The 25646-nt window shown below is 37.9% G+C and overlaps 1 protein-coding gene across 11 annotated transcripts in view; it reads left to right on the top strand.

The window, feature by feature from the left end:
* The window catches only part of SLC41A2 (solute carrier family 41 member 2), a 127421-nt gene that overhangs the window by 68001 nt on the left and 33774 nt on the right, over nt 1-25646 (top strand). For all 11 annotated transcript variants that reach the window (XM_047742206.1, XM_047742201.1, XM_047742205.1 and 8 more), the window contains 4 exons: nt 4171-4318; nt 9180-9259; nt 12725-12856; nt 14756-14904. In XM_047742206.1, coding sequence (XP_047598162.1) covers nt 4171-4318; nt 9180-9259; nt 12725-12856; nt 14756-14904 — 509 coding nt within the window. The remainder of the gene's footprint in view (nt 1-4170; nt 4319-9179; nt 9260-12724; nt 12857-14755; nt 14905-25646) is intronic.

Here is a 25646-nt window from a genome sequence, read left to right as displayed (position 1 = left end):
ACAAACAGCTGACATATAAGAATGTCACTCATAGCAGCTACATATTTCAAAAGAATTTAAGGTAAGAATAATGAATGTTGTTAATGAAAATTGTGTGACAGTTGTTGCAAAACGCCACCAGCAATCCAATAAAAGGTACAAGCCATGAATCAGAAAGATGGCTGTTATGTTTGGCAGATAAGTGGAATCACAGCAATTTGAACCACTTTAGCTGTGTTCATCCTTAGTTTTCTGTAGTTTACGTATGTCACAGAATCAATACTAATGCGCACAGACATTTCTTAGGCTTAAAATTCTGCAAAGCTTTATCTGTACACCTGTATTCATTCCTATTGCTGCTGTAACAAATTACCACAAACTCTGTGGCTTAAAACAACAGAAATGAGGGGCGCCTGGGTGGCGTAGTGGGTTAAGCATCTGCCTTCAGCTCACGTTGTGATCCCAGGGTCCTGGGATTGAGTCCCGAATTGGGCTCCCCGTTGGGGAGACTGCTTCTCCTTCTGCTGCTCCCCACTGACTGACTCTCTCTCTCTCTCTGTCAAATAAATAAATAAAATCTTATGAAAGAAAACGACAACAGAAATGAATCTTCTTACAGTTCTGGAAGCCAAAGTCTAAAATGTCTTATACAGGGCTAAAATCAAGGTGTCAGCAGGGCTGGTCTCTTCTGGAGGATTTTAGGGGGAAGCGCATTCCTTGGCTGCCAGCATTCCTTGGCTTGTAGCTGCATTACTCATTCTCTGCTTCTGTGGTCACACTGCCTACTCTTCTGAAGTCAGATCTCCCTCTGACTTCCGCCTGGGAGGACACCTATAATTACATTTCAGGCTCACACTAATGATCCAGAATAACTTCCTCATTTCAAAATACTTGACTTACATCTGCAAAGTTTCTTTGGCCGTATAAGGTAATTATTCACAGGTTCTAAGGATTAGGATGTGGATGTGTTGAATAATGGCTGAATAATGACCTACTATAATACCTGTTGTGATATACTCAGAAATTAATACAAAATATTATTTTGACTAGGATCATTGAAGTGTATTTCATTTTGAAGGAAGACATTACTTAAATTTTGATAAATTTTGATAAAATTTGAAATTAAATTTGATACTAAATTTGGCTTTTAGTCATCCATTTTTCTCTTGCTGATTGTGTCATTAGTGCTTTTCTGAAGGTAATTCTTTAATTTTATGACATCTATAAAACACCAGTATAGCCTACAAAGAGAAATGTTTAGAATCTTCCCTTTTCCTATATTTGTAATTTTTCCTTAGCTATCAGAATTAGGTTATGTCTTAGCCAGGAAAAAGATAGGAGTATCCCATGCAATCATAGTTTGGTAGGAATGAGCATATTAGACTAGGCAGGAAATTGAGATAGAACGTGTTTACAGTAAATCAATTTTAGAAATTTTTATTTCTATCATGTTTTCCCCTACTTTTTAAAGTTCTGCATATCCCGGACCTAGATACATTTAAACATTTTATCCCATTTGCTTTGTCTTTTATTCTCTGTCTCTCTATATATGTATGTATATATATTTGTATATGTTTTTTCTTTGTCTTTAAGACTGACATTTTTGAAGACTATAGTTCCCCTTCATTTTCATCTGTAACATTGTACAATCTGTTGTATAATTCCAGAACATTTTCATCACCCCAAAAGAAACCTGTAGCTATCACTCCCCATTCTACCCTTTGCCCAGACCCTGCAACCAGTAATCTACCTTCTATGGGTTTGCCTTTCCATTTCCAAATTCAATTTCCAAAAAATTGAATCATCCAACATATAACCTTTTATGTCCAGCTCCTTTCAGTTAGTATGTTTTCAAGTTTCACCTGCCTTGCAGCATGAGTCAGTCCTGAATAATATTCCATTGTATGAATATACCACATTTGTTTATCCATTTACCAATTCATGGACGTTTGGGTTGCTTCCATTTTTTTTACTATTATGAAGAAATGAGGCTATGAACACACTTACACAAGTTTTTGTGTGAACATATGTTTTCAGTTCTCTTGGTATTTACCTAGCAGTGGAATATATAATAACTCTGTTTAACTTTTTAAGGAACTGCCCACTTGTTATTTTTAGCTTATGTACTGAGAAAATTTTACCCTGCTCTGAAAGTTCAAGCGGTGTTTCTGGGGTTGGGGTGGTAGGTGCCTCTTTCCACTTCAGGTGCCCTTCCAGAGATTTAATGTTGAGAGTAACTTAAAAGCTGAGTAGGGTGCTCCTCTTTTGACGTAGTAAAATGAAAAGGGTAATGAAGTCGTAAGATGATCTGACCTAGCAGAATAGTTCTTTTCACTTGTGTTTAGTGGATTTTGCCTTTAGTTTCCTGTTTGATCCTATAAAGAGGTCGTTGTTAATCTTAGTTGTTAGGCAGTAAGAATTGCCTTCTAATTGGGATGTTATATACCCTTATCTAATATTTTAACAAGGAGAACTGGGAGAACTAGTCATTCCTGAAAGCACTTAAAATTTTGTTCAGAGGTGACATATAGCATGTCTACAAAGCAAGACAAATAGCTAAGCCCAAAGTCAATGAGGCAGAGAAATATATTCACTCTGTAGGGAAGCATAACAAGGATGGAGAGAGAATGAGTAATTGTGATCAAGTAAGACAGTTTACCACAAAGGGGTTATAGCAAAGTCCTGGCAATCTGCTATCTCAGTGTGTTCCAGATGACAAGATGTTAATGATAATGGCAGTGATAATTATGATGACAGCAAGTGTTCGATGAATATTAGCTAGGTGCTTGGGCACTATTCTACTTAGATGTACTCATTCTCTTAAGAGTCACAATACCTCCATGAAATAGATACTATTACTATTGCCATTTTATAGATAAGGAAATTGAAGTTTATAGGAGTGAAATTTCTTGTCCAAGGTAGGTTATAACACCAAGATGTGAAACTAGATGATCTGGCCAAACTATGGTTAACACAGTGTACTGTATTCTGTCTTAGCATATTAAGGGTTCTGAGAAGTTCAGCAGTGAAGAGAGGTGTTTACTTTTATTAAACTTGGTTTTTCTATTTTATTATTTTAAGATTTTATTTATTTATTTGACAGACCGAGATGACAAGTAGGCAGACAGGCAGGCAGAGAGAGAGACAGACAGACAGACAGAGAGAGGAGGAGGAAGCAGGCTTCCTGCTGAGCAGAGAGCCTGATAGGGGGCTCAATCCCAGGACCCCGGGATCATGACCTGAGCCAAAGGCAGAGGCTTTAACCCACTGAGCCACTCAGGCACCCCTAGTTTTTCTATTTTATTTTGGAGCTTGGAACACTATTTAGTATCGGGGCTATCTATTATCAATTGATTGGCCAGCATTCCTTGGAATGCTTGTACTGTAAGATCCTTGTAAGTAAAAATAATATCCCATTTAACTTTAGAGTTAAGAGTTACTAACTTTGGGGCGCCTGAGTGGCTCAATTGGTTAAGTAGCTGCCTTCCACTCAGGTCATGATCCCAGGATCCCAGGACCGCTCAGGTCGGGTCCCAGGATTGAGTCCCACATGGGACTCCCTGCTCAGAGGGGATTCTCCTTCTCCGTCTCCCTCTCTACCTGCTGCTTCTCCCTGCTTGTGTGTGTGCATGTGCTCTCTCTCTTTGTCGAATAAATAAATAAAATATTTTTTTAAAAAAGAGAGAGTTACTAACTTTGATATCAGATGCCATCTTTTCCTGACTCTCCCTATTTCCTAGCCATGTTCTTAAGCTCCGAAGCTTTAGTTTCTTCATAACATAGAAACGGCAGTATACCTCATACTTGTGAGGACGGTCACATGAGATGTTGCCTAAAAGTCACTTAGCACAGTACTTGGTCAATAATAGAAGCCAAATAAATGATGGTTTTTTACTGTTATCGTCCTTCCTGTTATTATGGCAGTTCTTATCCAGCTCAGATAGCTATTTCAGTAAATGTTTGTTGGATTCATGTATTTATTTTCAGTTACATTATTTAATATTTTTACCTTATCCACAGTTTTTTTTTTTCTTATCCACAGTTTTAAATTTGTGTGAAGTTTAGAGAAAATACATAGCCTGTGAATATGTTGGATAACATCCTATCTCCTGGGAAACTTGTACTTTTAATATCTATATTTGCTACATGATTAGAAGAGAGATTGAAATATTGTCTCTTTTTAAATTTTAGACAACTATTACTACATTTCTCCATTAGTTGGTGTCTTTTTCTTGGCTCTAACTCCTATCTGGATTATAATAGCTGCTAAACATCCAGCCACAAGGACAGTTCTCCACTCGGGCTGGGAGCCTGTCATAACAGCTATGGTTATAAGTAGGTTAGTATTAAAATGTGTGTGTAAATGTGTTCTATATACCTGTACCTGTGTATATATTAAAATATCAGCAGCCTGTTTTTATTTCTTGGTTCAATTATCTTATATAGCCAGGTCTTTTTTTTTTTAATCACAGGTAATAGAGAAATTAATCCCAGGAATTATTGAAATCTGTAGACCAGTTTCAAACTTTTTTCTAATCAAATCCTTACCAGATTGATGAGTAAGGTTTCATGGTGTGTATGTGTGTGTATGTATGTGTATGTGTGTGTTAACCCGACTTTACTTATTTTTAATAATAAGGTATTCACATAAGTATCAGAAATACTTAGAAATGGACATGCCATTTGACTACTGACACTCCAACAGGACACAGGGTATGACTAAGGATATATGCAAACAATAAAGTTGTAAGGATCCCCATCACAGTGGGATTTTTAACAACAACAACTAAAGAGATCACCTTAGAGGTCTAGCAACCAGCTATCAATCTAGTAAATGGTAGTGTAGTCACCAAATGGAATATTAACCACTAAAAATAACAAAGTTTGTATTGACATGGAAAGATGTTCACTGCACATTTGGTGAAAAGAGCAAGCTAGAAAAGAGTACAAATTTCCTGTTAAACATGGTGTCTTGACCCATATTTATGTTCTTCCTTCCTGAAACTACTAAAATGACAGTAAATAGAACAGAAAAGCTATAAAACCACAAACAGAAGGGGAGCAGAGAGGACAGCAGGTGCGAGATTCTACAGAATTAGTAAAATAGGAATCAGATGATTTTTAACTGAACTAGCAGAATGGAAAAAGCCAAAACCTCACCTCCTGCAGGATGAGGGGACACCCATAAGAAGCAAGTGGGTCTGAGAGCTGAGCCTCAGAAACCCGGAGAGGTGGAGGAAATAGAGGCACTAAGTACTTCTCAGAGCTGAAATGAAGATCATCGGTGGAAAGTTTATTCAAGAGGCATTTAGATCCTAAAAGCCCTTCTCCAGCTTGACCACCTGGGGGACCACCCTCTTCCCCACCCCCACTTGGCAGAAGACAAGAATTCACTCTGAGAGACTGAACCAGAGAGTATGTGGATTTGGAAACACCTGCACATGTGAGGGTGCAAGTTACACACTGTATGAAAAATAGGATTAAGTGAAAATCTAGAGGCTGAACAGTGAAAACCCTATGCCACTTCTTATTCTTTGCTCATGGAATATTGGCAGTCAGGCCTCTACCCCCAGGCAAAAAATTAGAATAATTCTTTTCTGGGAAAACTCATCAGCACAAAAGAAAAACTTGTGGATATTGACCCTTGTGGGTCCCTTAGTGAAAGAGCTGCTTGTGCACCTGATGCTTCTTCAGGAAGCCTGCCCTCTGATGAGCTCTGCCTCCATACACAGAAAGCTCCAAGTGTGCTCTGCAGTGCCCCTCACGGAGAAGCCGACAGTGAAAGGATCACTGGACATTTGATTAAGGCTTCTAACATGAGAGACAGAAAGCAGAAAAATGGTACCTAAAGAAAGTACAGGGATAGTTGAAAGACCTCAAAAAACTCCTCAGTGTCTTCAGAGCAGTAAGAGAATGTAGGCATCCATAGTGCAAGAACAGAATGCTCTAATAAGGAGGATTTAAGAAGTAGGAAGAGCTCTTGGGAATTAAGACTACATAGGGGCACCTGAGTGGCTCGGTCAGTTAAGCAACTGACTTGATTTTGGCTCAGGTCATGATCTGACCTGATCATGACCTGCACAGAGACCTGTGTTGGACTCTGTGGCAGCAGGGAGTCTGCTTATCCCTCTCCCTCTACTCCTCCTCCTGCTCTCTCTCTCAAATAAATAAACAAAATCTTCTAAGAGATTTTTATTTGAGAAGGAGAGAGAGCATAAGCCCAGGGGCAAGGACAGAGGGAGAAGGAGAAGCAGGCTCTCTGCTGAGCAGGGAGCCCAATGAGGGGCTCGATCCCAGCACCCCGAGATCATGACCTGAACAGAAGGCAGATGCTTACCTGACTGAGCCTCCCAGGTGCCCCTAAATAAATAAAATCTTTTAAAAACTCAAAAGTTAGAAGATAGAGCAGAGATACTGTTCTGGAAAATAGAACAGAAAGCGGAGGCGGGCACCTGAAGGCAAACAATAAGGAGAAGAAATTATCAAAGAAATAATACAAGAAAGTTCCCCAGGACTGAAGACCACGGGCTTCCAGCTTGTTGGGCCCATTAAGTACCTAGCACAGTGAATGCCAAGAGAGAGCCTAATCAAAGGACACTACTATAAATCCCAAAATATTCTAGAGAAAAAAGATGAGTTATACATGAAGCATTGGGAACCTGAATGATGTCCAATAGCAACACCTAAACTTACTTCTTCAAAACTCTGAAGGGAGATTATTTTGAACATAAGTTGTGGTTGCAATATCAGCCAGATGTAGGGGTGGAATCAAGAAATTTTTAGACAGTCAGGATCTCAAAAAGTTTACTTCCCATATGCCCTTTCATATCAACTCTGGTAGAAGATAATGATCTATCAAAATAAGGAAATAAATCAAGAAAGGTGACACAGGAATGAGGAAACCCATTCTATGAGAGAAGATGGTTCATTTTTCTGTGATGTAGATTGCTTTTTCCTGGAAGATTCAGACAATAGGGTCCCATGAAATGTTGGGACTTGGTCATGGCGTACAGACCAAGACCCAGTGTGGGAGACTGAAGGAAGGTGCAGGGTGACAGCCGTATAATGTGCCTAGAGGCCACCATCTGGGTTGGCAGGACAGAGGACTTACGGAGGACTTTCTCTAGGAAACAAAAGTGGAATTGATGAGTTACCTGATGTTTGACTGTATTCAGAAACATTTCATTAACTTTGTTAGAAAGTTGAAAGCAAATTGGTAGTAAGTACCCCCAAAATTGGGAAAAATATGGGCCAAAGCAACAAATAAAAGTGAGGAAATCTAATAATACACTTGATGGTTCAGTTGTGAATAATGATTTCCTTGTTACGATAAAGTAAACCCTAAATATTTTTCACCCAGAATTGTTATAACCAAGTTGGCAGGATAGGAGGAAGGGAATTATGAAGGATCCCAAGTGGGGAGGGGAAGGGCAAGTGAGATTAAGTCCCCATCTGTCATAGTGTAGGTCATTAGGTAAATCTCTAAAATTTAAAATCAGGAAATCACAGTATAAACATGTTATTTAGAAATAGAGCATTAAACACCAGAAGAAACAGCTAAAGAAGTTGAAAAGAATTACTAGTAGAGAACAGGTTCTGGGAGTGGGGGCTGGGAACTATGTAATAAGCTTTGTGGTACTTTCACTTTTTAAATAATGTGCATGTTTATTCGATAAAAATAAAATTTAATACAAGTGAAGAGAGAGCCACTTTTACAATGTGAGCTTTTATTTTTAAAAATCTACCAATATTTTTAAATATCATACCAATATGATAACAGTATAATGCTGAATGATAGCACTGAGGTTGATTTTTATTTTCTTCTTTTTGTTTGTCTTTTCTAATTTTTCCTATAATATTTTGTTACCTAGGTCATAAAAACATTTTAAGATGTATTTTAGCAAGTGTTCATGTTATGGTCACAGCATGAACCTGTGCATTTTGGCACAGAAATTTATTCTTTGGCAATAACTAGTTTGTTCTATGAAATACATATATTTTTAAAGTGAGACCTTAATAAAATACTCTTAAGGATGACTCCTTTGGGATTTTACAATGTAAGTTTTAATGGGAAGTCCTATTAACTTAGGTATAGCAAGCCACAATTCATTTATTTTACTAAAAAATTAAAATAACAAGTTCCTAATGTTAACTATCAGGTAATGGTAGAACATTTGATCTGATATTTTGACAATCAACCCCATTCTCTGATAACATGGGGTTTATTTTTCTGTAATGTAGATTGCATTTTCCTAGAAGATTTAGGCAACAGGATCCCAAAGAGTATAGGGACTGGCAATGTTTTATAGGATTTAGACCAAGAAACTGAAGCTAACCAATTGGTAACAGTCATGGAAACTTAACAAATCTCCAAGCTCCATGGAGACTTTCAGAGTACATGGCTTGCTCCTGTATAGATTATTTTTCCAGACCTCTGTCCTCAAAATCAACCCTTTCTATGGCCACAACTCATTATTTCTATGGCTACAACTCATTACCAATGATAAGATGCTACACCTATCTAGTTTTCACACAATAAAAATGATGCCTCTAATGCCTTGTTAATTTCAAATACGAAGAAATACTCTTTTAAAAAACCATTTTTTAGGGGCACCTGCCTGGGTCAAGTTGGTAGATGATGAGATTCTTGATCTCCGGGTCAGAGTCGTAAGTTCAAGCCCCATGTTGGGTGTAGAGCTCACTTTAAAAAAAGTAACAACTATTTTTTAAATTGGAACGGCAATAAATGCACATGGTTTTTAAAAATTAGTAAATACAGAAGGACATAAAATAATCATCAAGTCTTCTGTTAGTCCCTCCACCCAGAGATAGACATGGTTAATAGTTTCTTATATATCCTTCCAGACATTTTAATGCATCTAAAGCATATTCTTTTCCTGTTTTAAGGAACATATCTTAGAGATCAGGAGGAGAGCCCTGACATGTAGGCCTAGAGCTTATTCTATGTTTTATTTTCAAAGTTTCACTGTTTCACTGATTTTTACTCGGACTATTTTTCCTTTTTATTCTACTTTTTAAATGTAAAAAAAAATTTTTTTTTAATTTAAAATTTTAAAAAATTTTAAAAAATAATTTTAAAAAAATTGTTTTTAAAGTAGAGGTGTTTGTGTGTAAAGAGCAACTTTAAATTTAGTACACTTATTTCTCTTCCCTAAATTATACAATTTTCTATCTTCCAGCATTGGGGGCCTTATTCTGGACACAACCGTATCTGATCCAAACTTGGTTGGGATTGTTGTTTACACGCCAGTTATTAATGGTAAGAATTAGATATACTGTTTCACAATGGTATCAAATCATTATATATACTCTTATTCAGGAACAGGAATTTTAGGGTTCACAGTTTAAGAGGTGTATCTCCCCCTCCCTTCCATTATTCCCCCATCCCCAGGTTGGTGTTCATGGTAGAAATTACATTCCCTGTTCTCAGTATGCACAACCTATTTTTGAAAAGAACTGTTTCTTACTCTTACTTGATATTGGTTTAAGAGTCGAGCATACTTGATTTTTAAGATTAGTGTGGCGAAATACGATATTTCAGTTCTGGATTATCATTGACTTTGGGTTTATCTGCTGTCTCATGTTTTGCTACTGCTCCTGTCGATTTTTGTGGATCAATTAGAGTTAGCTAGGTTTAAGCATTGCTTAAGTCAATTCGATTCACTAAAATCTGTCACTCCTCTATGGCTCCCTTTAAGATCTGCCTTATATTTTTTTCTTACCTATAAAATGGGAATTATAATACTTAGGTACATAGGCCTTTTTGGTATGAATTCCATTTAGTAAGATAATTTTAATCTAGGCATACTGACTTTTGGGCTGGGTGTCATTATATTGGATTTTAGTACAGTTTGTGCCAGTATAATTTAAAAAGTAATTCTACCTGAGGGAAAACATGTCACAGGATATGCTACACATTTAATATAAATTGCTTTCATATATTTATGTGTAATAAAATAATGTTATATGAAGGCAAGTTCCCCCAAATCTAACTTCAGACCTAAAATTTCACTTGAACATTTACATTTTTGCATAACTGTAAAATGTCCATGAAGAAATTTCCCCTCTAGATCCCCTTTCCAATTTTCCTAGTGCCCCTACCCCCCATCATCCACCCTTAAAATCACAGAACCATCAACGCAGCCCTTCACCCTCTTTGAATAGACAATGATCAGATCTCATTGATTTGCCCATTAACATAATTCACTTGTTCACTTTTTGTATAAGAATGTCTCAGCACTATAGTCTGCTAATGTCTTACTTCAGCCATCAATGAAGTCATAACGTAGCTTTCCTGACCCACTCCCTACTCAGTGCCAATTAACTGTCACTAGTAGGCTAGTCTTTTAAACATTGTTTTTATTACTTCAATCTTAAGATGCTGAACCAGGGGCGCCTGGGTGGCTCAGTGGGTTAAAACCTCTGCCTTTGGCTCAGGTCATGATCTCAGGGTCCTGGGATCAAGCCCCGCATCGGGCTCTCTGCTCGGTGGGGAGCCTGCTTCCTCCTCTCTCTCTCTGCTTGCTGCTCTGCCTACTTGTGATCTCTCTCTGTCAAATAAATAAATAAAATCTTAAAAAAAAAAAAAAGATGAACTTATCAGTGGCTTTCTCCTGCCTGTCAAATCAAGTTTGAATTCTTCTGCTTCACTTTCAAAGCCCCCTATATGCTTTTGGATGTGTACAACTTTTTCCTTTATCTTTCTAACCAAATTCCTATTTCATGGCCCTACAAAGACCTAATTTTCATTGCCTGGAATGATTACTGCTTTTCGTCCACCTGTTCAAATCCTCTTCTGTGAAGATTAGTTAATGAAGTCACTAGCATAAATACTACCACCAATACTGTTAGAGCTATATTGCCCAATATTTCAGAGAAAATTTTAAATTATAACAACCCCATCATTAGGAAGGTTTGAATCAGTGTTCCTGTTATTTCACCTTATGTAAGAAACGATTCCTGAGCCTCCCTGGAGTGCTGTCCTTGGAAGCCATGGTATTCATGGTAGTAAAATCTTTTTTGTATCTCAGTAAGTGAATCTCTTAGTGGGATCTCACAATGAGCTCACTTTATGTTAAATTCCACTGGTTAGAAACATTGATAGAGAAGATTCCTTCCATGGTCCTCAAAAAAGACAGAACTTTTGAGAATCGAATTTCATACTAAATGTGCTAGAGGATGTGTGATTTAAAGGGCTCCTAAATAACACACCATCATCACCATCATCATTTGCTAACTATTGAGTGAGTACCTACTATGTGCCAGATAACATGCAGGTCTTTTGTGCATGTTACATCATTTCATCCTCACCATAACAGAGTAATATGTCCAACATCTCACATCTAGTAAGGGGTAACTCAGCATTTAAACCCAGACCTGCTTGATTCCAAAGCCTGTGCTTCCCCCAGCCCCCACAATAAGTGCTAATTTATCTGTTTTATGGGTTACAAAAATACACATTTTGTTTCAAGTAAGGCATATCAGTGTTGATATTTTGATGAGGATATCTTTTAACACTTATTAATGTCTCACAGAAGTAGTAGCATTTTCTGAAATAGATTTCATAAGAATACTAGTTCTGTGAGATTAATAGTATACCTTGAGAAGTTTTGTGGCCAATTAAGTTTGGGAAGCATTAGGTCAAATAGATTTCTTTACTACAGGATTTCTTAAAGCCTTTATTATGCTAATATGTACTGTGAAGCTCTCCTTCTGGGACCTCTGCTAGCAAGGGGTTAGGATTTCTAGAACTAACCTTCCTTCAGACCCCTGACTGTTCTTTGGGAACTACTGATCTAGGGCTTATAAATATCTTTATCACAGAGTACTTTCAAATAATAATTGAGCCCATTTACAGAAAGGGTAAGGACCTTACATCAGTATACTTGGATTTTCATTTCTCTTTCTTATGTGCTCTTTTTGTCATACATTTTACTTTGTTGTAAGCCCTATATACATCGTCATTATTTTTGCTTTAAATGGCGGGTTATGGGCTCTCTGCTCAGCAGGGAACCTGCTTCCTCCTCTCTCTCTACCTGCCTCTCTGCCTGCTTGTGATCTCTCTCTGTCAAATAAATAAATAAAATCTTTAAAAAAAAAATAAATGGCCGGTTATTTTTTAAAGAGATTAAAAATGAGAAAATGATATCCTTTTAATTTTCTAATTTATTTTACATTTCTAGCACCCTTCTTTCCTTTGTGTAGTTCCAGATTTCCATCTGGTTTTATGTTCCTTTTACCAAGAGAAATTCCTTTCATGTTTCTTGTAGGGCAGGTCTGTAAAGTATTTGAGAGGATAATTGAGCTTGAAAGATGATTTTCTTGAGTATTTTTTTCAGTCCCTGGTACTAATTTCTCTAGTAACCTGGGAAGAGAAATTTCAAGACTTCCCTATTTGAAAAAAATCAAGCTTATTTTTCTTCTTGTTAAGATGATAAGCATTAAACACCTTGCTACCTGTATCTTGGCCGTGATAGTCACTAAAAAAAATTATTTAGTCTGGTCTGCTTTCAGGCAGTGAGTCAGATTTTAAAAAATAATTCATAACAATGACTTTATGTCTTTGGAATACCTAGCTCAACATTAAATAAGTCAACATTTCAGAAGGATTCTTTTTTGTTTGTTTTATTGGCCCACGCTATAACATGAAGAGCCTTGCTTGGTCACATTTATGTAAATTGTTTGAAATACGATGATAACTGCTTTGTTTGTCCTTATGTTTCAGGTATTGGTGGTAATTTGGTGGCCATTCAGGCTAGCAGGATTTCTACCTACCTCCATTTACATAGCATTCCAGGAGAACTGCCTGATGAACCCAAAGGTTGTTACTACCCATTTAGAACTTTTTTTGGACCAGGTATGTGCTTTTGGTTTTTTACATATTTTATATCAGGAATAATTCTCTGAGAATAGAGACGGGCAACGTTTGCTGAACACATATTTGGTCAGTTTGATGGGACTTTTTTTATTCCTGAGACCTGAGTAGTTTTTAAATAGAATAGATTGTGTTCATTAAATCTCAGTGAGAGAAAGTCATTTGTATCAATTCTGCAGTTGCTGAGGAACTTTGTATACTTTTTCTTTTTCATCCTTTTCTCTGGGATGCCTTGTTCACTGGTCAAGAAGGAAAAACCATGGGGCACCCGGGTCAAGCTCAGTCATTAAATGTCTGCCTTCAGCTCGGGTCATGATGCCAGGGTCCTGGGATCAAGCCCGGTATCTGGCTCCCTGCTCCACGGGGAGCCCACTCCTCTGCTTGTGTTCTCTCTCTCTGTGTCTCTTTCTATCAAATAAATAAATAAAATCTTAAAAAAAAAAAAAGGAGGAACCTTATACACATAGGAAAGCTTTGCTAGGTGATTTAGAGAGACAGATATACTGTCTTTCCTATATTAATCCTTTTGGCTTTTCTGGATGTAGGCATTTGATCCCAAGCAAACAGGAGGAGAGGGGAACCTCCCTAACAAGGAGTAGTGTCACCCAGCCAGTGACTACCAAAGAATTGTGACCACAGGATTAAACCTCACAATTCTTCTCACTTCTTTTCTGATGAAAATAAAGGTTATATTTGGCTTTTTAAAAAATTTAAGTTCAATTTGGTTAAAACATAGTGTATTATTAGTTTCAGGGGTAGAATTTAGTGTTTCATCAGTTGCATATAACACCCAGTGCTCATTACATCAAGTCCCCTCCTTAATGTCCACCACACAGTTACCCCATTCCCCCCATCTCCCTCCCCTCCAGCAACCCTCAGTTTGTTTCCTATGATTAAAAGTCTTTTATGGTTTGTCTCTCTCTTTGATTTTTGTCCTATTTTATTTTTCCCTCCCTTCCCCTATGCTCCTCTGTTTTATTTCATAATTCCATACATGAGTGAAATCATTTGATAATGGTCTTTCTCATTGACTTACTTCACATAGCGTAATAGCCTATAGCTCCATCCATGTCATTGTAAACGACAAGATTTCACTTTTTGATGGCTGCATAATATTCCAGTGTGTGTGTGTGTGTGTGTGTGTGTGTGTGTGTGTGTGTGTGTGTAAACATCTTGTTTATCCATCCATCCATCAGTGGACATCTGGGGTCTTTCCATAGTTCGGTTATTATGGACATTGCTGCTATAAACATTGGGGTGCATGTACCCCTGCGGATCACTCTGAATGAGGATCAGAAATGCCCGTTGAGGGCGCCTGGGTGGCTCAGTGGGTCAAGCCTCTGCCTTCACCTCAGGTCATGATCTCAGGGTCCTGGGATCGAGTCCCACATTGGGCTCTCTGCTCAGCAGGGAGCCTGCTTCCTCCTCTCTCTCTCTCTCTGCCTGCCTCTCCGCCTCCTTGTGATCTCTCTCTGTCAAATAAATAAATAAAATCTTAAAAAAAAAAAAAAAAGAAATGCCCAGTGAAATATCAGTGAAAGAACTCTAAAGGAAAAGTAAAATTAGAACATTTCTTTGCTTTAAGAACTTTATATATTTTCTTTTGTCTTCCCTCTATTACTATGATAGATACTAACGTCTGACCAGTGTTCTTCATAGCAAGTTTTTATCAACTTCCTGCCATTCAATTAGCATATAACATATAATGAGAATTTCAAAGAATTAAGTAAACTGTGAGTGGTTGAAATGTATTGTTAGCAACAGAATTTTATGTGATGCTATTTAGTATAGTAACATGAAATTAATCCTTAAATTTTAATAACTGTGACCTATTAGTAACCCAATAGGATCTTGTTTTAACTTTTACATTTTCTACTACAGGAGTGAATAATAAGTCTGCTCAGGTTCTCCTGCTTCTTGTGATTCCCGGACATTTAATTTTCCTCTACACTATTCACTTGATGAAAAGTGGTCACACTTCTTTAACTGTGATCTTCATTGTGGTGTACTTATTTGCTGCTGTACTACAGGTAAGAGTTAAAGCCTCTTGTAATCTCTTTTATCCTTAGTCTGCTGTAAAAACAAAACTGTGTAAATCTAAGAGCACATGAACTATTTTAACATTTCAAAAAGCAACGGTATGCCTTGTGTGGATTTCATCTTCCTAAAACCAAGAAACTCATGACACTTTTAATATCATCTGATAAACAGAACCTTCGGATTTCCTGAATTCCACATCTCCCCCTGACCCTTTTTTTTTTTTTTTTTTTGGCTTGGTTCTCTTGTTTCGTATGAACACATTTTTTCATAGATTCCTTAGAAGGCATGAAAGCCTTTGCGTGTTATAAAGTGTTTTTTACATGAATAGGTTGACTGGATATAAAATTGTTTCTTTTTGAATTTTCAAGGCTTTGCTTCATTTGCCTTTTAACTTCTGTTAACCATCGAGAAGAATAACAGGTGCTGTTCTCACTGCTGATCTCACTGTACATAACTTCTTTTGAAGCTTGCAAGATCCCTTTGTTCCTCTTGTTATCAAATTTCACGTTGATGTGCCCTGGTTTGGATATACTTTGTCTGTTTTGTTGGACATTGTTTGACCCTTTCGGTCTAAAAAATTCGTGTTCTTCAGTTCTAGGAAAGGTTTTTGAATGATTTCTTTGAATTTTTTTCTTTCTCCATTTTCTCCCCTCTTTCACCCTGGAGTCTTATTATATGATTCCTAAAACTCCTGCATTAAATTTCTCATCTTTTTCTCTTTTTCTCTTTTGTGCCTTTCTACATCTCTTCTCTGGTGTGTCACTGAGAGTTCTGGAGAGAGTAGAGTTGGACATATGTGTTCAACCTGCCATCTCTAGGTGGGAGGCTATTAATTTTTGAATTTAAGAAAATTGGCTTTCTTTTCTTTTTTTTTTTTTTCTAAGATTTTATTTATCCATTTGACAGAGATCACAAGTAGGCAGAGAGGCAGGCGGAGAGACAGAGGGAAGCAGGCTCTCCACCAAGCAGAGAACCTGATGCAGAGCTCTATCCCAGGATCCTGGGATCATGACCTGAGCCGAAGGCAGAGGTTTTAAGCCACTGAGCCACCCAGGCGCCCCAGAAAATTGACTTTATTTTCAAAGTTTAATTGGTATAATACCTACACAAAATTTCAAAATTAAATAGTGCTGAAGTATTCTACCTTCCTAATCACATTCCTCAGAGATCATTGCTGGAATATTTTAGCTGTTTCTTCTGATATGTATCTCCAAGTTTTAAAATAACATGCCTAAACTTTAGCCTTTTGCTAATAAAAACTGAAGATTTGAGGGCCTGTGTTAATACCCCATTTTTTCCGTTTAGTTATATCACAACTTTTGGTTAAAGAGCCAGTGTTTGTATGATTAGTCCTATATAAACATCATGTACTGTAGAGCCAGATAGTATAGTGTGATTATATTTCCTTTTTGGTACTGTATTTTTCTTGGGGTTAACAATTATATTTTTTTCTTTTCCATCATATTCTATAAACCCAACCTTTCCAAGTTTCTGCTTTATTTTGGCTTCGTAGGCTTGGCCTCTTGCTAAACTCTGTAAGATTAGCGCCTCCTACATTGAGAAATCCCAACCTTGGAAGAGATGCATTCAAATAATTCTTTGAAGAGTTAACATTTAAATTTGGCCTTCACGCCAAGCACTGTTCTAAGTGCATTAAACGTGTTGGCTCACTTAACTCTCACAAAAACTGTATGAAATTTGTTCTTTTCATGTAAATCAGAGATTTCTCAGAGTAAAGTATGTCCAAAGCAATCCACTGTGTACAGGAAGAAAAAAATTAAGAATCTATTTAAGTATTTTTTCCTCATTTGTTTAAAATGTCTGTCTTCTTCTATTTTTATGATTGTTTTATAGTAAACATATTAACACAGTGTTAAATAAGTAGGCTCAGGTGTTTTTTCCTAGGGAGATTACGGAGTTAAAGCACAGAGGTAGGAAAGTACAGAGCTTGTGTCAGAAAGAGAAAGTAATTCATACTCAGGATATAACTGGGAGGAGGGAGTAGATGAGAGAAGGTTAAGAAGGTAGATTAGGTCCACGTAGAAGGGTCTTAAATGCCAGGCAAAAGAGACTGGAATATACTCTTAAGATAGCAAACACAACTTCATTCATATGTTAAAGAGTTTTTATTTATTTATTTGACAGACAGAGATCACAAGTAGGCAGAGAGGCAGGCAGAGAGGGAGAGGCAGAAGCAGGCTCCCCACTGAGCAGAGAGCCCGATGTGGGGCTCGATCCCAGGACCCCGGGATCATGACCTGAGCCGAAGGCAGAGGCTTGAACCCACTGAGCCACCCAGGCTCCCCTTCACTGATATGTTAAACTTTCCTGTAACACTTTGTAGTGCCTGGGAGTTTATTAAAAGTCACCTATCAAATCACTCAATTATTCATCCAATAAGCCTTCATTCTGCTAGATGCAGAGATGGGTTTTAAATCCCAGGATGAATATTGAGACCCTCTGCTGCAGGACTCACAGTCTGGAGGGAAGATACTACATGAACACATAATTATGTTATAATGTAATATACACATGCTGGGGATAGCTACATATAAGGTACTTTCAGAGCTTGGAAGAAAAAGCAACGAACTCTACTTAGGGAGTAATATTTTTCTACTGCTCAGGAGGGACAAAAGTTATGTCAAATGCTTTTTTACCACTGGCTTCCTTTATTGCTCTATATGATATGGTCATTTATCTCTGTGTAAGTATTATGAAAAAGATGCATTCTTCAGTCCCGTGGGAAATACCCAGAGATTGTTCTTTGGTCTTTTGATAAACATGCCATTTTTAGAGCATGTTTCTATTTGCAACACTATCTCTTAGCCTCATGGATTGATTTTACATTTGTGTTTATGGCTCTGTGCCAACACACTGTCACACATCATTTCACTTGAGTCACTGAAGGGTATGAGTAATTTTTCTGAACTTATAAAAATACTAGACTTCAGCCTGTACTCAGAGAAATCTTACAGATCTTTTTTTTTTTTTTACCTCTGACTTAAATTCTGACAAGTAAAGGTCAAAAAAACTGGAGGTGAGGAAAGGATAATATTAATCTCTGTATCTCCATTACCTCCTGTATAAGAGAATCTACCTCATAACTCATTTTGAAGATTAAGTGAGTCAATTATATAGAGATTGCCACATAATAGATGCTGTTTAAGTGTTAGCTGATGCTGTCATTGCTACTGAAAGGAGAATTAGAAGTGGTGAGGCATTGATCTCTGATGACAATCGGAGAATATTTTTTTAATCTCATAGTGTTGATTGAATTTTCTTATGTATCTTTTACAGCTTTCATTTTTACGGGTTTTAGTTTTTACTTTCTCCCCAAGAATTAGATATCTGCCAGAGTAGACCTTTGCATGCACTTGACATTGTGTATTATTCCAGTGGAATATCTGAGTCACATTGCAAATGCTCAAATCAAACCATCATGTTCTGACACTAACATCCGTGACACATATGTAAACACACGTGTATACACACCTCTTTGGAAACTAAGGTCTGAATAAAAGACCTCCCCCTGCCTGCTTCACTCATTCAGAGATGGACAGAATGAAGGAATACATTTTAAGGACAAAGCCTCCTTGACCACTTCAGATTCATTTTATTATTACTTACTTGATTAGCTTCCCTTTCTAATCTGGGGTAAATTTATATTCAAAAGGTTGGTTTAAGTCCCAGCTCTTACTCAAATATTTTAGTCTATTCTTCCCATCCCTAAACTATATTTTGATTGATTATTCTATAATAAGGTTTTCGGATGCATGTTTAATTTCTTCCCACTTAGATTTCTATCTCCTTGGGACTGGAGACCAAGCCCTTTTCCCTATGGTATTCCCCAGAAGACATTATATAGTGGTTGTTTTGAATTCTTGGTGTTTTGCTTTCTTCCTAATATTCTTTGATGAGTTCCCCTCCCAACCTCTCATCACCCAATTCCCCAACTAACTAAATGAAGGAAATCTGTTTGAAAGAAACTTCTTATTGGAATTATTATAATGACATAGTAACAATCATTTGTGGTATTTTTGTATTTACTCAGGTATCATCTCTTCCTGGAAGCCTTGTTTGTTTGAATACCTAATTTTGTGTGAGTGCCCTTATTCTGTTCCCATAGTATCCTGTGAATTTTATTATTCTAGCATTTCCACATTTTATTGACATTATCTCTTTATGTGTGTCTCATCCATTCTAGAGAAGGGATCTTGAATATTTTTACTCGTTTTACCTTGTCCTATCCCTAGTGCTCAGTTAATGTTTGTTGAACTGAATGACTATATCTCTTTTTTCTTTTTGGCTTGAGGGCCATTTCTTGCTGGAGCTTGGGATCACAGTTGTGTTTCTGGGACTTGGTCAAAGGCTCACTGGAGGTCTTAGCATCCTTGTGAAGGAACAGGATGAGCTGGCCAAGTGCGTAGGAGGCAGGGCGGCGGGGGGCAGGGGCCAGAGGGTCGCCCCCAAATAACTATATCTTACCAGCCATGTCTCCTTCACTGGAGGGAGGAGAAAAGTTTACAAATGTTTTTAAGCCCTAGATATGCCAGAAAAACTGAAAAATCTAAATTTTCTTCTCCTTGCTTTCAATAAACACCAGCTTAATCTCTTCCAGTGACATAGGTATTGAAAATTAGAGGCAATGAGAAATAAAACACAACCTCCCCCCCCCCACCAGTTCTGTCACTGTTGAGCCAGAATTACAAGGTTTTTCTGAAATGTTTAGAGATGAAATGACTTGGTATCTAGAGAAAATAAAAGATAGGGGTATAGAGATAAAGCAGTATTGGTCATGATTGATCACTGGTGAAGTGGAGTGATGTTAGAGGAGAATGGTATGGGTTAATTTGTACTGTTCTCTTCTGTGTATGTTTGAACTTTTTCATAGTGAGGTTTTAAAAATTAAGGTTTTATTTCAGATGTTAACACAAGAGGGTTTTTTTTGTTTTTTGTTTTTTTTTGGTTCATTTGTTTGTTTTAGAGAGAGGGAGAGAGAGTCTTAAGCAGGCTCCACACCCTGTGCGGAGTCCCACGCAGGACTTGAACTTACAATCCTGAGATCATGACCCGAGCCAGAATCTCCCATGCTTAACTCACTGAGCCACTCAGGTGCCTCTAACACAAGAGTTTTTTCAGAGCATGTTATCTTTCTAATTTTGGTCCTGTAGCTATTTCTTACATCAAGTGAAATGTAGGACGTCCACTTGAATTTGAAATTGTCTGGGACTTGAAATGGTCCCAAGTATCTTGTATCTTGTATCTTATTTTGCCCTTGGCATACACTAACCACATTTTCTGAAACTAATCTTTAAGTTTTAAAATCCACATACATGTCACAAATTACATCGTTTAAGAATTTATGATGTGTCTTGCAATTAGAAGGAACCTAACAAATGTGTTTTTGTTATGTGCAGGAGGGACACCAAGCCACAGTCAGTAGCTGTGATGGATTGTGTGCTTGCTTCTGTTCTTACCCAGGGCCCAAGAGCAATCAGGATTAGTTGGAATATGTCAAGGCCAGAGTAATGTGTGAAAGCCATTTATATTTGGAACACCATTGATCATATTGCATTTTGAGTTCTTTTTTTGGTCAGCAGTAAGGGTGAGTTGACACCAAGCTAACCATCCTGGGCTACTCACAATAGCTTTTGTGCCATCAACCAGCATTTATGAGTCTGCTAGCCATGGCTAAGGGTATAGTTGCTGGCTTTGGGACATATTTTTTTTCATCTATGTCACATTAGCCCATTGAACCCACAACTTTGATTTTACAGAACCAGGATGTACTTTCTTCCAAAAACTTAGAGATGATTAGGGTCTTTCTCTTCTAAGCGATGATTTCCTCTGCCTTCACATCTTCTGATTCAGATGCTTCGTTAACTGGGAAAAGCCTGTTAATTTGTGAAATCAAAATTATAATACGGAATTCCAGGTTGTGATAAATCTACTTGGCCTTCCTTCTAAGATCCACCGAAGGGAATCCTAATGTCTTCTTCAAGGTTTTCTGCCTCTCATTCATTTTTTGCTTTATTCTCTATAGTCTTTTTCAAGGATGTAGTATTTTGACAGCATAATAAATCCGAGAAGGTACAAAAGTAACTATCAATCAAATAAGCAGACTGGCAATTTCTCTAGCAAAGAAGGAGCAGAGTATATTGTGGCTCATTTCCCTATTTAATTCAGTCTCTACTAGTTTCCCTTTGTGTTTTGAAATCCTAACAGTGTTTCCTTTGTCTTTGAAAAGGGAAAAGCATAAAGCTTGAATGACATACCTTACAAGAGGCAAAAAGATAAGCCCATATAGAGTACATTAACACTTTTTTGCTATAAAATATTTTAATGGAAAAAAAGACTTTCCTAGTTCTGGATGCCTATTGAATCCCAACAACGTGCTTGCTAATATAATTGGTAAACTATGAATCAGAGCCATTTCTAAATGAAATTTTTAATTCCCTATTTTAGGCACTGATTGTTTCTTGCAGAAAAATAGGTTATTAAGAACACTACTAAAATTCCAGCAGCACCAAATTCCATGAAAAATTCATTGTTAAATTTGGTTGTAGAAAATCTTTGCTTCTGGCTGTATCTGGTGTTTCATGTAGGAGAGACAAAATATTTCCATTAAATGGTATAATGACAAGTTCTCAATATACAAAATTGAGAATTGTACATCCACGATTTTATCAAATCCATAATAGTCTTCCAAGCACTGTGCTAGTTGCTAGACAAAAGAAATAGAAGAAATTGTCCCTGGCCTATACAGTGTTTTCTCAGTTGTGGGAGATTGGACTTAATGTGTGAAACAAAGAAGAGCCTGAGACTTGCCTCCCTATGACAATAGACTCTTCCTCTGTAACTTCAGAATCAGACTTTTTTTTTTTTTTTTTTTTGCCAATGCCTGGCTTTCATTCTTTAAAAGTGCTTTAATAGATTTTTTTTTTTTAAAGGGGAGGATCAGAGTATATATTATAGCTGGTGAGAACTTCAGTTAATAGCCATAAAGATGAAGTCGTTCTTAGCAAGATAGTTAATTCTTATACTTTATATTTTTATTTTTTTTCTTTAAAAATTTTATTTATTTATTTGACACACACACACACACAGAGATCACAAGTAGGCAAAGAGGCAGGCAGGGTGGGGCGGGGGTAGCGGGGAAGCAGGCTCCCTGTTGAGCGGAGAGCCTAATGCAGGGCTCAATCCCAGGACCCTGAGATCATGACCTGCACTGATTTTAATGTGATTTTAAAAACAGGACTCTCGGGCGCCTGGGTGGCTCAGTGGGTTAAGCCGCTGCCTTCAGCTCGGGTCATGATCTCAGGGTCCTGGGATCGAGTCCCGCATCGGGCTCTCTGCTGGGCGGGGAGCCTACTTCCCTTCCTCTCTCTCTGCCTGCCTCTCTGTCTACTTGTGATCTCTGTCTGTCAAATAAATAAATAAAATCTTAAAAAATAATAATAAAAATAAAAAATAAAAAAATAAAAAATAAAAACAGGACTCTCCTTAGTTTTTGTTACTCCCTTTCAGTAGATAGTAATTGGCTTTGAATTTTATACTTATGTGCAAATTGCACAGGTTCATATTCTCAGAAGAATTGTTCTTAGCAAATCTCAAGCCTGCCTTAAATGAGCAAACGTATGCCCCTCAAAATAAAATGTACAATTAGGATATCAACTAATGAATTTCCTGATAAGGCTTTCTGTCTTACAAATGACAGTTCATGGTCATTTTGAAACCTGTGTTTGTTATATGACCACAGCCACAACACAAATGGTATAAATGAAGAGCAAACATCCTCAATTTCTTATCTAGCAGAACATGCTCGGGGCAGAAATACGGTCTATATACTTACGAAAAGAAACACTGACCACATATTAGTTCTGAAGTCACGTTCACATGATTTAGTACCATTTTAACTATGAATAGAGACATAAAATTAATCTTCCCACAGAAGAAAAATATTTTAAGCCAGGCTACCTGTCATCACAAATGTCACATAAGGACAAAGGAAGGAAGAGAGAAGATAAGATCCCAATATGCAGAATATTGTAAAAAGATCAGAGCTCCTTTGAGTCAGACATGAGTGGGAATTTCTGCTCTGCTACTTATTTTGTGACTTTAATCAAGTTTTGTAACCTCCCTGGCCTTATTTTTTCCCCTAACTCAGAGGACAGTAATGAGGGCTAAGCTAATGTGTATAAATTACTTGGTGGAATTCCTGAGACATAGTAAGTTTCCAGTAATGGTCGTGGCCACAGTCTGTCATCATTATTGTCAGAGCCATCATTTCTTCTTTCTCCTCATTATTGGAGCTGGTTGTTCGATGCTCTGAGAACTTTGTTTTTTAAGCTTTTCACCATTCACCTTCCTCTTGGCCCCTCTTCTTTACTGCAGCTCTCTTTTCTTGCTCTTCTGATGGGGACCCTCAGCTTTAGATAGTTCCCTTTCAGGGCGCCTGGGTGGCTTAGGGGGTTAAAGCCTCTGCCTTCAGCTCAGGTCATGATCCCAGGGTCCTGGGATCAAGCCCCGCATGGGGCGCTCTGCTCAGCAAGGGGCCTGCTTCCCCCTCTCCCTCTGCCTGCCTCTCTGCCTACGTGTGATCTCTGTCTGTCAAATAAATAAATAAAAAAATTTTTTTTTAAATTAGGTAGTTCCCTTTCCTTATTTACCCTCATATTGATCTCTCTAGTCTGGACTCCTTGTCTACGTCTCCAGTTGCATGTTGGAAGACATCTCAAACGTCACATGTCCAAATGAAATTCCTCACTCTCCCCATAATCTTACCCATAAGGAAGCCACGGGCAGTAGGCCAGGCTTAGGACATACAAACAAAGATCCCTTAAACTTCTCCAGCCTCAGCTCCTGATGCTGTCGAGTCGCTCTGGGATGGGGGAGAGCCTTCCTCACAGAGACTTCATGCCACGTGCACTGCTTGTGCCCCAGATCCTAGCCACCACTGTCATCACCACGGTCCTGCTACTGGTGAGTACATGCAGTGGGACAGGACGACTCCCAGACTAAGGAATAAGTATTTCTGGTCCCTTCCTAACTCCATGACTTTGGCTAAGTCACAACACTGCTATGTGGCTTAGACCCCTCACTTGTAACGTAAGAGTGCAGATAGCAACACTAAAGTGACCGTATCATTTTAGCCCAAACCAAGACACTTTTGAGAGTTGAAAGGGAGCTGTTGATAATCAGAATGACCAGCATAGACCATCACTACCCTGGGCAAACGAGGAAGCACAGTGACCCTAGCTATCCCCCTCCTGCATTCATGATGTTTGATTTTGTGAATTCCTATTTCTACACTAAAGATGATTTGTTACAAAGCATTGTTGTACACACTGAGGAATATATATGCTACTGTTAAAGTGAGCTGGTAACTGCAACTTCTATTAATATGAGAATTGATGATTACTACTAAAGTAATACTAAGTTAAATTGGCTTTTTATGGCTTGGCCAGAAACCAAGGCAATACAGAACATGTTTTCCTGCAAAATTGTATTCCATGTCCAAATAGCTAATTTTTTTTTTTCAAACAGCTAATTTGTAATGGGTCTGTTTTTACGCTGAAGTCTGTGTTCAACTCTTTATGCCATAATTTGAGTCATATTATAATCTTCAGTCACATCTCCTCTTAATCTTGTGGGAGAAAAAGAGTACTGGTCTTATCATCTAAATTGTTCATTCTGAACGCCTTCCATCTCTGACAGTTCCCTTCCCCTTCTTGAAGTTTGGTCATCTCAGCCAATATATATCAAAGTTTTAAAAACAGTAAAAGCAAGTATTTGTATTACATTTATTTTTATTATGAGCCATTCACTGGTAGGCACTTCACGTATATGAACTCACTGAGTACTCACAACAATTCCATGAGCTAAGTTTCGTCATTCCCATTCTCAGGTGAGGCAGTTGACGTAGAGAGAAGTTGAGTGACTTGTCCAAGTCCACACAGCAAGATGGGGTCTAGAGTCTACTATCCTAACCACAGTGTTTTACAAGAATAAGTTTAACACTTTGCTGTGCTCTTAGAGGGTCATAGTTCTTAGGATGGCAATTTCTGAAGACTTAAAGGTGTCTCTTTTCTCTGGTTTCATTAGATCATCTTATTTCTTCCAGACAGGCATTTTGCCTCAGAAGGGCATTCATTCCGCAGAGTTTACACAGAATCTGTGTCTTTTTTTTTTTTTTTTTAAAGATTTTATTTATTTATTTGACAGAGATAGATCACAAGTAGGCAGAGAGGCAGGCAGAGAGAGAGAGAGGGAAGCAGGCTCCCTGCTGAGCAGAGAGCCCGATGCGGGGCTCGATCCCAGGAAACCTGAGATCACGACCTGAGCCGAAGGCAGCGGCTTAACCCACTGAGCCACCCAGGCGCCCCAGAATCTGTGTCTTTTGAAGTCAAGTAAGAATCCACTCAAGAACACAGATATGTCCTGAGTGTCCTGAGAGAAGGACAAAGTGCTATGGAATTTCAGCAGTGGGAGAGTTTTTTCCTACGCTGGGAGGAAGATGTAGAATGGATAAAATTTTGTTTTGTTGATCCCTAGAAAATACCATTTCAGCAAAAGGAAGTAGCAAACTCGGGGTATTTACAGAAAAGAGTAAGAAAATTTCCAGAAAATGAGGTTGAAAATTACAGATTGTGGCAAGATCATGAAGGATCTTGAAGACTAGACTGAAGAGCTTATTGGGTTTAGAAAACGATGATTTTCAAAATTAGCTCCA

Source organism: Lutra lutra, chromosome 8 (assembly GCF_902655055.1).
Source record: "Lutra lutra chromosome 8, mLutLut1.2, whole genome shotgun sequence".
Classification (NCBI taxonomy): domain Eukaryota; kingdom Metazoa; phylum Chordata; class Mammalia; order Carnivora; family Mustelidae; genus Lutra; species Lutra lutra.
Note: the sequence above shows the minus strand (reverse complement) of the source record. Positions and strands in the feature narration are given on the sequence as shown.